Source organism: Asparagus officinalis, chromosome 5 (genome assembly GCF_001876935.1).
Source record: "Asparagus officinalis chromosome 5, Aspof.V1, whole genome shotgun sequence".
Classification (NCBI taxonomy): Eukaryota; Viridiplantae; Streptophyta; class Magnoliopsida; order Asparagales; family Asparagaceae; genus Asparagus; species Asparagus officinalis.
In genome coordinates this window covers 96865847-96880524 of record NC_033798.1, presented here as the reverse complement: position 1 = coordinate 96880524, position 14678 = coordinate 96865847, and the positions used below count along the sequence as shown (strand labels likewise).

The window sequence follows — 14678 nt, the reverse complement described above, 5'->3', positions numbered from 1 at the left end:
ACCATTTTCCATGAATTAAGGGTTTTAAACCCTCATTAAGGAGCGATTTAAGGGGGCAGTTATACCCCTTAAACCCCTATAAATAGTTGAGAAGTCAGCTACAAAAAGGATCCTTCTTTTTGGATCATCTTGAATTGGCTTTGGTTATTCAAGATTTTAAGTTTTAAAAAAAAGAACTGCATGTTTTGGGTATTCCACATGTTGTAAATTTTATAGAAAATCCTCACTTGTATAAAAATACCATAAATAAAATTTTATAGAATAAACTTCAAATTTTTACATTAAGAAACCTAAATATTCATTATCTATAGAAAGAACCCTAAATTTTACTATATTTATGGAGAGAACCCCAAAACTTTATAAGATCTACAGATTAACCCCTTCAAAAATAAAGCTCATAAATATTTGTATGTAGTCTAGGGTTTTAATGATGAGAAAATTTGAATAAGTCTTCAAGGTTTGTCATAATTACATCCAAAATTAAACTTTTTCGTAAATTATATATCTAATTGCATAAAATGTTTTAGAACATAAAACAATTAGATCCACGTGCAACGCGTGTGCACTATACTAGTGGTTGAAAATATCACCACATACTAATTGATTCCAAAATATAAAATTAACGTATCTATGTCCATTTTTAGTAACTTTTTCCTTAATAAGTAGCTTTGATGTGTGGCATAAACTTCTTGAAAGAAAGAGGAAGTTGATTGCTTTTCTTTCTTCAATCAGATGTGCTAATATAAGTTTAGGAGATCGAGAAACTAGTTAGTACTGAGTGACTAGTGAATTGACAAACAAACTAATTATTGATTATGAAACTCAACAACTTTACTTGTGACATCCAACAATTTTACTTAGAAAATAAAAAAACATGAGTTGTTATTCCCTTCGATATTACTGTAAAAATTGTATTTGTAAATACATAAATTCTGCATTCTGATAGTTACTAGTTTAATACGCATAAGAAAACTACTCAACAATAAGGGTGCAAACATCACATTTACGAATATGAATATAGACATGGATATATTCCTTAGTAAAGGTAACTCATATCTATATCTGCGAAAATCAAATATGAATATGAATATACGAGTGGTCCAAGTGGATATATATGAGAAAAGGAAATGATTTCGAAAAAAATATATAGTCCATAAGAAGCAAGAAAGTTCATTAAATATGATTGTTATATCTGAAAAACTAAGATTGACTCTGCTAATCATCAAAATTAGTCTCAAATTCATTAATCTAATGATTGAAAAGATTGCAGCGGTTTGATCGATATATTTTCGGATATCTCGAATATGGGCCCGAACTATATAACTATATCCATGCATGACCGTATCCTATCGATTATAGATTGCCGAACCATGTCAATATGAGATAGTACAGATATATCAGCAGATACGGATGCACAATGTGCAAGGTCATAAGTGCATCAAATAAGACGCAAAATGTGCAAGGTCATAAGTGCGTCAAATAAGACAAAGGTAGCAAAGTTAAATGAGACTGAGGGAAAATAGAAAATTGGGAGAGGACTTAACTGAAAAAACTGTAATTTGTGCGGGGCCAGACGAAAGGTAAAGCAGAAGTGTCACACGTCTCTCGAGTCCCTCCAAAGTCCCCAGCAACAGAGTCAGGCTCTGCTTCTTCCTCCTCTATCGAGCAGAGAGAAGCCGACGATGGGAGGTTACCGATCTCTAAGCGAGATCACCGCCGACCAAATCTCGGCCGTAGGAATCCCATCCGACGAAGCGGAGTCCCTCCACCGCGAGCTCCGCCGCATGCTCCGAGATCACGGGAGCAGTGCACGAGACACGTGGAAGTGCATATCGAAGAGGATGCTAAACCCTAATCAGCCCTTCGCTCTTCATCAGATGATGTATTATGGCTGCTACAAGGATTATCCTTCTGATACTCCGCCTGCTTGGTTTCCTGACGAGTAATCTATCGCTTCTCCCTATCTTAATTTTTTGAATTACAATTTATTTTGCGTGAAAGGACAATTAAAAGGTGGAGGTTTTAGCCAAAAAGGTTTTTTTTTAATTTTAAAGAACTACAGAGTATGGGTACAGAGTACAGAATGTTGATGAAGAGAAAGGAAGATGAAAGTTGGAAGAAGACTGAAAAGGCTAATATCACTTTTATAATTGCGTAAAGAAGATGATCGTGCAGTTAGGCTACGAAGAGCGTATGCATCTGCGAATTTATTTCGGGAACACTATTGTTCCCTTCCCTCCCAATGTCGAAGTAGGAGGCAAGGGAAATTCAATCCTTTTGATTAATGAGAAGTTTGGACCATCATTATGTATATGCCTGTTATGATTGATTATATGTAGGTTTAAATATATGTTACATTGTTACACTGTTACCTCATCAGCACGCTCGCGTGTTATCTCCTTTTCGGTTAGTTATGTAGATTAAATGGTCTAGTTTTACCTAGTCTTGGTAAAAAATTGTATGCGGCACCGCCAGAAGATATGTTATTTTTATGGGAGAAGCCTTTTCCCATCAATGCTGTCATTGATCATGCTAATTATAGGAAATCATAGTTGCTCCCTTTGCTAATCAAAATCTTCTAGTCATCAATCAATAAAAGAAACGTGTGAGTTAGGTCTCCAACTGACACAGAGAATTCAACAATGGTGAGATATTGATAAAGGGTGCAATGCTACTAGGTAAGAAGGAATATGATTCTTATTTCATTTGTGGCTTCTCCACTTCAAATTGTAATAACTTAATGTAGAGAATGATTTGAGTCATTTGACATTTACTTTTTGCACTCTTGCTTATTTATAACTTGTTCATGCTTTTTGAAACTTAATTTATCATTAAGCTTTGCATATCTACAGAGAGAGTGTGGCTTTGACAAATGTTGGTCAGCTATTGATGAAACGAGGAAGGGAGTTGCTTGGTTCGAGATACGAAGATCCAATCACCAGTTTCTCTGAGCTCCAGAAGTTCTCAGTCTCAAACCCTGAGGTAGCTATAACATACTGATGCTTTATTTCCTTAACCTCTGAAGTTCAGTTCATCTAACATGCAGTAATAATTATATTATATTATATTATATATATATATAGAGAAATATGGAGAACCTTGGTACCAAGTTTCTCCATTGAACTTGATAGTGAGGTGGCCAAATCAAGACCCTACATCATGTCTCGGAGAGAGAGCCTCAATTACTATTCATCTACTTTAAAAAAGAGGCTCCATCTCCGAGGCATGATGTAGGGGCTAGATTTGGCCACCTCACTACCAAGTTCAATGAAAAAACTTGGTACCAAGGTTCTCCATATTTCTATATATATATATATCATTTCTATATATATATATATATCTTTCTCTTTCACAGGTTTATTGGAAAATGGTATTTGAGGAGCTACGCGTAACATTCTCTGTATCCCCATCATGTATATTGCTTGAGCATAATTCTTTTCCTGGAGGTCAGTGGTTACCGGGGGCTTATATAAATGCCGCTGCAAATTGTTTGAGTTTCAATGATAAAAGAGGCCCAGATGATGTAATGGTTATATGGAGAGATGAAGAATGTGATTCATTACCTGTGCAACGAATGACCTTGAAGGAACTAAATAGGGAAGTATGGTATGTTTTCTTAGAAACTAAATTTACATCTGATCTGCAAGAGGTACTTTACCTTTTGCTTTAGCTACCACCTTTATCATATGCCTTCTCTTATTTCTTGTTTGACATGTTTAATATTCTAAAATATATGCGAGCATTGAGTATGCTGGAGCTATTTGAGAAGTGGTATTTCTGCTGTTTGCTTAACCTTCGCGGTTTGATAATTTCCTTGTGATGCTTTCTCCTTCTTGGATAGTTATCGATGTAATTAGAAAATTAATTTTCTTGCATTGCGCTAATGAGGTTATCTAACTATGATCTATCGGACCCAGTATACCCCAACCCTTCTATAATTCATGTCCTCCTGCATAGAAGTAGAGATCTGGTCATCTTCCATTTCTTCGAACGAGTATCACCACTTGAAACATCTTCTACTCTATTTATTTCACTGAAAAAATAGAAAGATTCTTAATTTTCATGATTCTAAGTTTAAAGTGATTTCATGAACTAAGCCCCTTGTGCTTCCTAAATAAGTAATGACTTTAACCTCGTCATACGAACTTTTTCTGCTTAAGTTTCCTATGCATCAAGAAATGAGTCTAGGGAACCCAAAAACACTGTAAAGGTTTCTTTTTGCTCTCTCGCTGTATATTATTATGCTGGGCATTTTAGAAATACTCCTGATGTATTTGCATTTTACACATGGGTTCACATTATTACAAATAAGTCTTTGCATGCTTGTGTGGAATGTTGAAGGATGGATGTGCAAATTTTCAAATTTCCCTTTCTTAAAACTCTAGTTCAATGTCTTATATTTTGCATCTTTATCTATGCTCTTTGCTTGCCTACCTGAATTGAGGGGCGTGTAAACTGCCTGACAAAATGGATATGCTACGTACTTTCCAATTATATGTTGAGGATTCTGGTGTGCCCTTCAATCTTCATTATTGACTTGGACACGATGCTGAGAGTTGTAAAATCCTTTTTTAATTTTTGCGCAAATATTTCTTTTCATTTTGCTTGCTGTTTTGCATTGGTGTCAATTCTTTTCTCCCCTTTTTCTTGTATGCATGTTTTTTTCTGGTCTATTGGGATGGTCTATGGGGTCTTGTGTGCGGGCATAATATTAACTTTTTGACTATCTGAAGGTGTAGGAAATCTAGATAAGCATTAATGTGCACCCATAAAGAATGAAAGAAAAATAGATAAATTAAATTTTTTTAATGTGCTAGATAATTCCTTTTATCCAATGTCATAAACTGTAAGACGGGCAACATGCAGCCTAAGTTATATATTAATTGCTCTTTTTTCTTTTCTTTTTTTTACTACATTGTTGTGATGGTAGTCCTTGTTAATGTTTTCAAGAATACGATCTCTGTGAAATATCCAGAATGACATCCTATAGTTTTTCTTAAATGCGATTTATTCATTTTTGGAAGTGATTTGAGCCAAACAACGTGTTGCATTCAGTGGTTTGAGCCAAAATTACATCACATAAACAAGTTCACGGGCCCGTTGGCGCAATATAAGCCGTGGGACTCACCGAGTGTAACACGTTGTTTGGCTCAATCTACTGTCAAAATCGACTAGCCGATGTTACACTTGAGTTTTGGGCTTACCTATTTAAGCCACACAACTTTTCACACTTTTCCCGATGTGGGACTAAATTGAGGATCTCATAATCATCCCACCTTACAAAGACGACGTCCTTATCACTACATGAAAATTGGCACATTCCAGTATAGCTAGGCAATGTGGACTCTAGATGTGACTTCCATGGGCTCTAAAGATGGCTCTCTTTGCCTTTATGTGATGTAGCACATAGCCCCACATAGTACTTAGCTCCACACTTTCGGCTGGCAAACTGTTCTTATACCATTTGTCACGCTCCGAGCCCTCGAACACGTTGGCGTGGTACAAGCCGTGGGATCCAATGAGTGTAATGCATTGTTTGGCTTAATTAACTGCCAAAATCAACTAGCTAATGTGACACTTAAGTCTTGGGCTTACCTATTTAAGCTACACAACTTTTCACACTTTTCCTAATGTGGGACTAAATTGGGGTTCTCACAATCACCCGACCTCACAAAGGAAACATCCTCTTTGTTACATGACAAATGGTATAAGAGCAATTTGCTAGCGGCTATGTTACTCGGGTACTTCTATAATGAAGCCGTACCCGTACCGGACACGTACCCGATACTTTCCCGTACCCAAACTTCTACCCGTACCGGACACGTACCCGATACTTTCCCGTACCCAAACTTCATGGACACTTCTTGAATATATGCGTGCATTTATTACAACATGTACTCAATTATACAATATATGTGTTAATTTAAAACACTTGTCAAAGACTTCCTGGACATAGAGCTTACACTTTACATCCGTCTTTTGAAACTAATGAGATATGTGTCGGATTCGTTTCAGTCCATACTCAAGTTTAAAACTATATAGTTAATGGGTCGTTTAGATGTCTAGTAAAAAATGTGTAGTTTATAATTTACGATAATCAATATGATAAAAGAAACTCAAAAATGTGATCGAAATTTTTTATTCTAATGACACATGAAGGGGAAAAAAATTATCTTATGTATAGTATTAATTCAATATATATATGTAGTCGTGTCCCCGTACCCTACATTTTACAGTTTTGTCGTGTCCCGCACCCGTACCAGTACCCGTGCCTGTTTCCATGCAACTTAGGCCAGCGGGTAGTGTGGAGCTAACTGCTGTGCGGGGCTAAGTGCTACATCGGGTGAGGACGGTGGGAGCCACCTCTAGAGTCCATAGGAGCCACCTCTGGAGTCCATATCACCTAATCATACTGGGATATCACCTAGTCATACTGGGATATCACCTAGTCATACTGGGATGTGCCAATTGTCATGTAGCGACGAGGACGTCGCATTTGTAAGGTAGGGTGATTGTGAGACCCTAAATTTAGTTCCACATCTAGAAAAGTGTGAAAATTTATGTGACTTAAAAAGGTGAGCCCAAACCTCAAGTGTAACATCAGCTAGTCGATTTTGGCAACGGATTGAGCCAAACAATGCGTTATATTCAGTGGGTCCCACGACTTGTACCGTGCCAATGGGCCCGTGGGCCCGGGGCGTGACAGTGTGTGACAATTTTTGAATAATGCATGCTGGAATTTAGTGATTCAGTTTAGATATGAAGATACTTCCGTATTGGATATTGCTACATAATCTTATTGTCTCATTTCCATCTCATTTTGCAGTCTGGTTGCAAATTCCCTCGATATGCTTAAGCTGGCAAAAGGATCTGCTATTGCAATAGATATGCCAATGACCGTGAATGCTGTTATTATATACCTTGCTATTGTTTTAGCAGGGTATGTGGTTGTGTCGATTGCAGATAGTTTTGCTCCTGTTGAAATATCTACTAGGCTGAGAATATCAAATGCAAAAGCTATTTTCACACAGGTTAGTGTTTATTGTATTTGTTTTTTTTTTTATTGTTTTGAAAATTTGTTGATACCCCCAGCTTGCTCATGTGGTATGGTTGACAGTTAACTGGTTGAACTTGTTTTCTTATCTTGCTCTTATTTCAGCCTGTTTGCTACTGCATATGAACTTAAACCTTTTGGATTCATTAAACCTGTCTCTCAGATAGTGTGATCTCTATCGCTTGGGCCTCTAGCACATTCTCAAGTCTATGTATTGGAACACTATCTTTCCTAGTGTTTCATGACTTGTTTCTGGAGTTCCCTATGGCTTGTATATTTGCCTTTGTAGCATCAGCTTGTATGAGAATATTGTTATTGAAGATCTGATTGTTTATCATCTGTTTGTTACAATTTGTATTTCATGAAATCTTTTATCCTCTCCTACTTTGAATTGTATTGGTTCTTCTCATAATACAATTATTATGAAGATATTTAGCATTTGTTTGTTTTACTTCGTGCATCTCTAGTTTTATAAATCTCCATATTTTGACCTGTATTTATCTTTCTTAAATCATTTTAGGATTATATTATTCGTGGAGATAAAGAGCTACCCCTTTATAGGTGATGTTGGTGATTGTCTTAGAAATGCTTACTGCTGCTAGAATGGCTCAATGAGTGCTGTAAATCGGTCTCATGGAAAAGTGTTCTGTTGTTACAGAAGGGTCATTGATGCTCATGCTCCTTTAGCAGTTGTTCTTCCTACTAGGGGCTCTACCTTCATTAACGGGTTGCGAACTGGTGATATGTCTTGGCATGATTTCCTGAGAAGTGCTAAACTTGCTAAGTATGAAATCCTATATGTATGGTTGTTTTCATTTCATTTTCACTTTATTGAATGCTTTGATTTCTCATTATATTTAGTGCAGAGACTCATCGCATTCCTTACTTCTTTACGTTGTGAAATCAGAGATAAATTTTCTCAAAGCCACAAATTTAAGGTTTTGGATTTTTATAATAATAACTGAATTTTATATGAGCAATTTAGTATGTACATATTTTTTTTATACCAAGTCTTTTTATTGGCTTATGGTGGATAAGGTACTCAAATGATGCTTACCTGCCAAAGAAATTTGAAGGAAGAAAAATCTTAGTTTTCTTTTGCAAAGAATTAACTGAACCTAATTTAGTACCTTGAGGTACTTTCTCTTTTTAGCTTTGTTGAACTAATCTTATACTCTAAAATTGCAGCGCCAATCAGTACACTGCAGTAGTACAACCGGTTCAAGCATTCACCAACATACTCTTCTCTTCTGGAACAACAGGTAATATTCATGATGATTCACATTAAAATCCCTCAAAATCAATCAAACAAATGGCGCAGCTGTTATGCATTTTATCATTGTAAAGATCAGCTTAAAGAAGTTCTTGTTGTCGTACTCTATGCTTCATGTCTATAGGTCAAACTTCAAGAATACATTGACATTAACTGTTAGTACAAAATTAGAATAGTAATAATAGCTGAATCAGAACTGACAATATACTTCAGTTGAAATAAAATCTTAAAGTTGTGTGCTTGTTGAGAATAGTGGGTAAATGATTGTGGATATTGTAGTAAATGCTATTAGAAGACTTTTAGTTGAATGCTAGAGAAATGTAGGGTTGAAACTGTTGCTGTCTATTTTATATTTTCAAAGCTAAGCAGTCCATATTGAGAAGTCAATATAAAAGATTCATTTATCTTCACCTCTGAATTTCCGAATTTATAAGAGTACCGAAAATATCTGCTGGATAGTTGTTTACTTTATCTCATTTTCATATGGACAATTGAGTTGTTCTTCATGTTGATATGTTTATAGCTTATACCTATTTCTGCTTCCATAGGGGAACCTAAAGCTATCCCCTGGACTCATGCAACTCCTATCAAAGCTGCCGCTGATGCATGGTCTCATACGGATGTTCGCAAAGGTGATGTCGTTGCATGGCCTACTAACTTAGGTTGGATGATGGGTCCTTGGCTTGTTTATGCTACCTTGCTTAATGGGGCCTCTATGGCTCTTTACAATGGATCCCCCCTTCACTCAGGATTTGCAAAGTTTGTACAGGTGTGATAAGCTGTAGAAGTAACAAATTCGGTAACAGCTCTAGAAGTAACCATTTTTATAGTTCACCGTTGAAATTGACCCACATCATTTAAATGTACTTATGAATCAAAGTCAAGTATATTATAATATTTTCGCGCCTGCATCAAGCAAGCACAAATGAACGGTTGAAAATAGTTTTTCTTAGTTCTACACTTTAGTGCATCGATAATTTCTATCCAAATTTTTGGTATTGATCTGAACTGCAAGAAACATGAAAACCAATTTTCTTTAAGTGTCAAATATTAAACACCATCAAAGTAATAAACTTGCTGTTTGGACACCTTTTATTTTGTGCTTTGTTGATCGATGGGGAAACTATTTCAAAGAACTTGATTTTTCAGTTTTAGGCACTTCAAATGGTGCACTCAATAGAGTGGGTCTTTCACTTGAAGTTCCAGGTATCAAGGTTTTAAATATCGGATATCGAGGAAATATCATATGGCCAAAATTCATATCGGATTGTGGATATCGGGGATTTGTGGTAAATATCGAACTGCGTAACGGATGTTTGCATATATAGTATAATGTACTAAAATGTAATCTCAACATACTTAATGAAATCTAAGTATACAAAATGTACATAATATATGTTTAGGATCACTAGTCAACCTTGTAAAACAAACAAAAGTACACATCAACATTGCAACATTTTGTTTGATTTTTTGACCAAAATGTCGTTTGATATAATGGAAAAATCATGATATCTTGCCCAAAAATTACCAAACGCAATGTAAGTCATGGGACCCACGGAGTGCAATGCATGGTTTGGCTCAATCTATTGTTAAAATTGTGTAGTCAATGTTACACTTAGCTCTTAAGACCAATCATTTAAACCGTTTAATTACTCAATCAATATCCAATGTGAGACTAAATCTCAAGGGTATCTCAATCAACCCATCTTAATTACGCGATGTTTTCATCATGGCATGACAATTAGTCCGTCCTAGTATCACCACCAGGCGATGTGGACTCTAGAGATGGCTCCTATGAGCTTCTAGAGGTGGCTTCCACTACATTCATGCAGTGTAGCATAATCCCACATAGTACTTAGATCCACATGTCCGGCTAGTTAATTGCTCTGATATCATTTGTCACGCCTCGGCCCCTGATCCTGTTAGAGCAATGTAAGTTGTGGGACCCACGGAGTACAATGCATGGTTTGATTCGATCCACTGCCAAAATTTAGTAGTCAATATTACACATGGCTCTTAAGACCCATTATTTAAACACTTCAATTACTCAATTAATATCCGATGTAGGACTAAATCTTGGGGTATTACAGCTCTGCGACAAGCCACATAAAAAGATATATCGGCCAACTTATTGATTGATATATTGGTCATATCTAGGATATATCGCCCAAAATAGCCAAAAAGCGGTAAAGAATATTTATAGACCATATCGGTTGCGGCAAGCCCTGTAAAAGGATATATTCGGCCAATATAACGGGCCATGTCGGGATATTTAAAACAATGTCAAGCATTGAACCTAAACAGGAATGATTTGTTCAAATCCTCCCAAAACCATGCCTATGTATACAACTGCTTGCACACCATGTACTGGACTCTCATCCATATTCAATGCTACAATCATTGCTTGCCCGCAGATTTCTTGTTATCCATAATATTTCATTGATTCATCCTTTCTTTTGGTGTATAAGAGTGAAATTAGTTTGATCGGGAAAATTTTCATTGTTCAAATTGAAGATTCTACATCATCTTAGAAGTGATCTAATTCAATTTCCTTGCCGAGAAAGACAATAGTTGCTTTCTTGTTGTGGGTTAAGAAAAAACTAATAAGTTGAAAATTAGGAGGAGGAAAAAAAATCTTATTGAGAACCTTTGTTCTCGACTTACAGTCACCTACTTTCATCCTTAACAAATTGTCATTCTCAGATATAATTCGAGCACTAAATTTTTTATTTCTGCAAGTCCTTCCGCTTATAGTATTTTCTATTATTTTGTGAAAATCAAACAACTGTTGAAACGATGGCAAACTTCCTGAAAGTTTTTTCGTTCAGTTAGCAAAATATGCATGTCTTATCTTAACATCTTTATGAACCATATGTTTCTTTTGATAATCTACTGAATAAACCGTTCCAACTGTGTAAAATGATACTATAACATCTGTTGCTTTCTAACCAATGTTATTGTTTTTTTCAACTGAAAAATAGTTAAGTAACTATGCATAATATTTAACTTGGTTGCTAACATATTTTTTGATGCCTGAGATGAGAAGATCTTTGCACAATTATATGATTCATCTGGTCGTTATACTGGTTAAAACTAATCCTTCATGAAGGGAGGATGTGTATATTGTGTATATGGTCTTTTTTTTTTGTTTTATTTCAAGGTGGGTGGGTGTGTGAGTGAGTGTGTGTGTGTGTGTAACCAGGGTGGGGTGGACGGAGGGTTGGGCAGTTCTTTAGTCTTTATATTCACAAACATGAACTTCTTGAAGACTTCTACGTCCTTACATATTTTATCTCAAGTATGGTCTCAAGTCCTATAAACTTCCATAAAAAATTGGGTTTTCTTCTTTTTGATGATATGATCCGTCGATAAGTTTAGTTTTCCTTGAAATGTATTGTCATATAGAGTTTTGCTTGACAATAATCACCTTCTTTTGTATCTCATTTATCCACAGAATTCAATATAAAAATATAGAACTTTTATATTTTAAACTACAATGCTTATTGGTTTTCTTACCTTCAATTATATAGGATGCTAAGGTAACAATGCTTGGGGTTGTCCCAAGCATTGTGCGTGCTTGGAAAAGTACAAATTGTACCGCAGCCCTTGATTGGTCTTCCATTCGGTGAGATAACTTCTATATACTTCCACATTTTGCCTGAGCTTATGTAGTTTTTCTCGTCTCATATTCATGTCCAAAATTTTACTCTTTGTCTCCGATCCGCATTGAATCTTAATTTTCAAATTATAATTTTTCTATTTTTTTATTTTTACGTCATTTTTTTTGGGGCAACTATAGTTGCTTTAGTTCAACCGGGGAGGCATCTAGTGTGGACGAGTATCTATGGCTGATGGGGAGAGCTTACTACAAACCTGTCATTGAGCTCTGTGGTGGTACAGAGATAGGAGGTGGCTTCATTTCTGGATCTTTGTTACAACCTCAAGCATTGGCTGCATTCAGTACACCTGCAATGGGTTGTAACCTGTTCATCCTCGACAGTAATGGACACCCCCTTGTAAGTTTTAATCTTTCTGTTTATTTTCTGAATTTTTGCTACTTTCAACAAGATTATCCCAATTGAATAGGGTTATAGTTGTGCACTAGAATCCACTAAAGTGGCTTGGTGAAGAAGCCTTATGAATTGTCAGGTTCACTAATAATCTTATGTATTGAATTTGTAACCGCTCATCTTATGCATGACTACTAATGCACTTATATAACATTCTGATACTTGCATTCGCTTCTTTTTCAATATGGCTAGATAATGGGTTCCCACTTCCCCTAGACATTTAATTAAAAGCACAAGGACAACGATATGATTCTTTTTGTCTTTTATATATCAACTTTTCTTATGTGAATAACTTTCCTTCACCTTTTGTCACTGACTCTTTGAGTATGTAGCCGCAGAATATGCAGGGTATTGGAGAGCTAGCACTTGATCCAACCATGTTTGGGGCATCAACGACATTATTAAATGCTGATCACTACAATGTTTACTTCAAGGGCATGCCAATGTGGAATGGAAAAGTAAGAGGTCCATTTTCGTATCTTGATTTCTATCCGGATTATATACACTCTCTGATTATGCAGGTGCTTCGACGGCATGGAGATGTATTTGAGCTTAATGCTGCAGGATACTATAGGGCCCATGGAAGGGCAGATGACACAATGAATCTTGGTGGCATTAAGGTATTTATCACCAAACTGAAGTTTGTAGTGAAGCTGTGGCTAAGCAGTCTAATCCAGAAGTATCTTGAACTTATATTTAGGTAAGTTCAGTCGAAATTGAGAGAGTCTGTAATGGAGTCAACGATGATATCCTTGAGACGGCTGCAATTGGGCTGCCACCATCTGGTGGGGGCCCAGAACAATTGGTGATTGCTATTGTCTTCAAAGATCAACGGATTTCTGGAAAAGACCTGGAAAATTTTAAAATGGCTTTCAACACTGCACTTCAGAAGGAATTGAATCCTCTATTCAGGGTATTTAACTTTTTGAAAAATTGTGATTAAATTATTTTTCAGCTAGAGTGATTTATGTCTCTCTTTCTCCCATTTCTTTTTTATTCTAATGCAGGTTTCATCAGTTGTGGCTGTTCCATCTCTTCCACGGACAGCTACAAATAAAGTGATGAGGAGAGTCCTGCGTCAGCAGTTCTCCCAATCTAACCATAGTGCTAAGCTTTAAATCATGTATGTTTTTTTCCCCAAAGAAAGTATTTACTTCATCTGTTGTCTCCACTATTATATGCAGGAAATATCTCGTCTTATAGTACATCTATTATTGTTCCAGATATGTATAAATTATCTGTAACTTTAGACATCTTTCGAGAATATAAACAGGCAGCTACCATGGCTGCAGTTGTGAAGTCCCTCTGTTAACATGGATGTGGCTTAGGTTCAATTCCTTCCTTCACTAGCTATGCTTGCCTAAGGCTCTAATCATCTACACAACCAATAATAATAATAACCATAAATATGACACTATAATATGAAGTTTGGAGCTTCCTGCAAGTTGAAATATTTTATCATAATCCAGATGGTATAAGCTCTTATAAGTTTTTGTGGAGTTTGTTCGTGGTTATTTCTGGATCTCAGTAATTATTACAACATTGCAAGCTAATTGAAGAACTATTGGTGCTAGTTTCCAGAATAATTGTGGGAAAACATAATGGAGCGTTAAGGTTTAATTGTTTCCCACATGGTAGGTTAAGAATAGATTTTGTCGGAGGGTGAGTCTTGGCATTCTACAAGTTGCATGTTGAAAGAACAAGAAATAAGTAAATCTTTCTTTCTTTCTTTCTTTCTTTTTTGGGAAATAATCATGAAGTTCAAATATGACAGTCAACGTCTAATCTTTAATGTACTCCTGAAATATGCGGTTGTTAGTAATTTTGACTGCATTTGATTTTTCAAAGAGGATTAGGCTATGGACAGTTGATCTATGGAGATGTCTTGGCTAGATGATTTCAATAGTATTAGGAGTAATTCCATCATTATATGATGATGAGGTTTTAAATGTCGTCCGACATGTCCGATATGTCGGCCGACATATCGTTTTGAGGGCTTGACCGACATGACATGGACGTTTTCAACTCGTATGTCGGTTTTTAGGGCCAAATCGGAAATATCAGGGTCATATCGGGCATATCGGCCTATTTTTTAGCTTTGAAAAATTGGCCGATATGGTACTTTTTTTTAAGATCTGTTTTTTGTTATCGGGTTTGAGTTTAGTGATAAATACCCAAACCCGTTTGACCCGTTCTCATGTTTAAGGGTTTCTTTATGAACCTGATAGAAAGAATTTATAAACCCAAATCCATATATTATTTATTTTTTTATATGTTTAGT

General features: G+C 36.0%; 1 protein-coding gene across 1 annotated transcript; it reads left to right on the top strand.

Annotated features, from left to right (window-relative positions):
* Positions 1607-13728, top strand: LOC109840290 (probable acyl-activating enzyme 17, peroxisomal). Its single transcript, XM_020408865.1, has 14 exons — positions 1607-1942; positions 2853-2982; positions 3356-3606; positions 6827-7031; positions 7575-7615; positions 7713-7838; positions 8243-8316; positions 8876-9096; positions 11858-11952; positions 12127-12343; positions 12730-12855; positions 12919-13017; positions 13098-13310; positions 13405-13728. The coding sequence occupies exons 1-14, from the start codon at positions 1683-1685 to the stop codon at positions 13513-13515; spliced, it is 2169 nt and encodes a 722-aa protein (XP_020264454.1). The 5' UTR covers positions 1607-1682; the 3' UTR covers positions 13516-13728.

Bases quoted from the DNA above. Each gene is read 5' to 3' on its own strand.
- LOC109840290 (XM_020408865.1), top strand. From the start codon at position 1,683: ATGGGAGGTTACCGATCTCTAAGCGAGATCACCGCCGACCAAATCTCG. The intron at 7,616-7,712 runs GTGATGTTGGTG...CTGTTGTTACAG, and splicing joins AAAGAGCTACCCCTTTATAG to AAGGGTCATTGATGCTCATG. The intron at 13,018-13,097 runs GTATTTATCACC...ACTTATATTTAG, and splicing joins TGAATCTTGGTGGCATTAAG to GTAAGTTCAGTCGAAATTGA.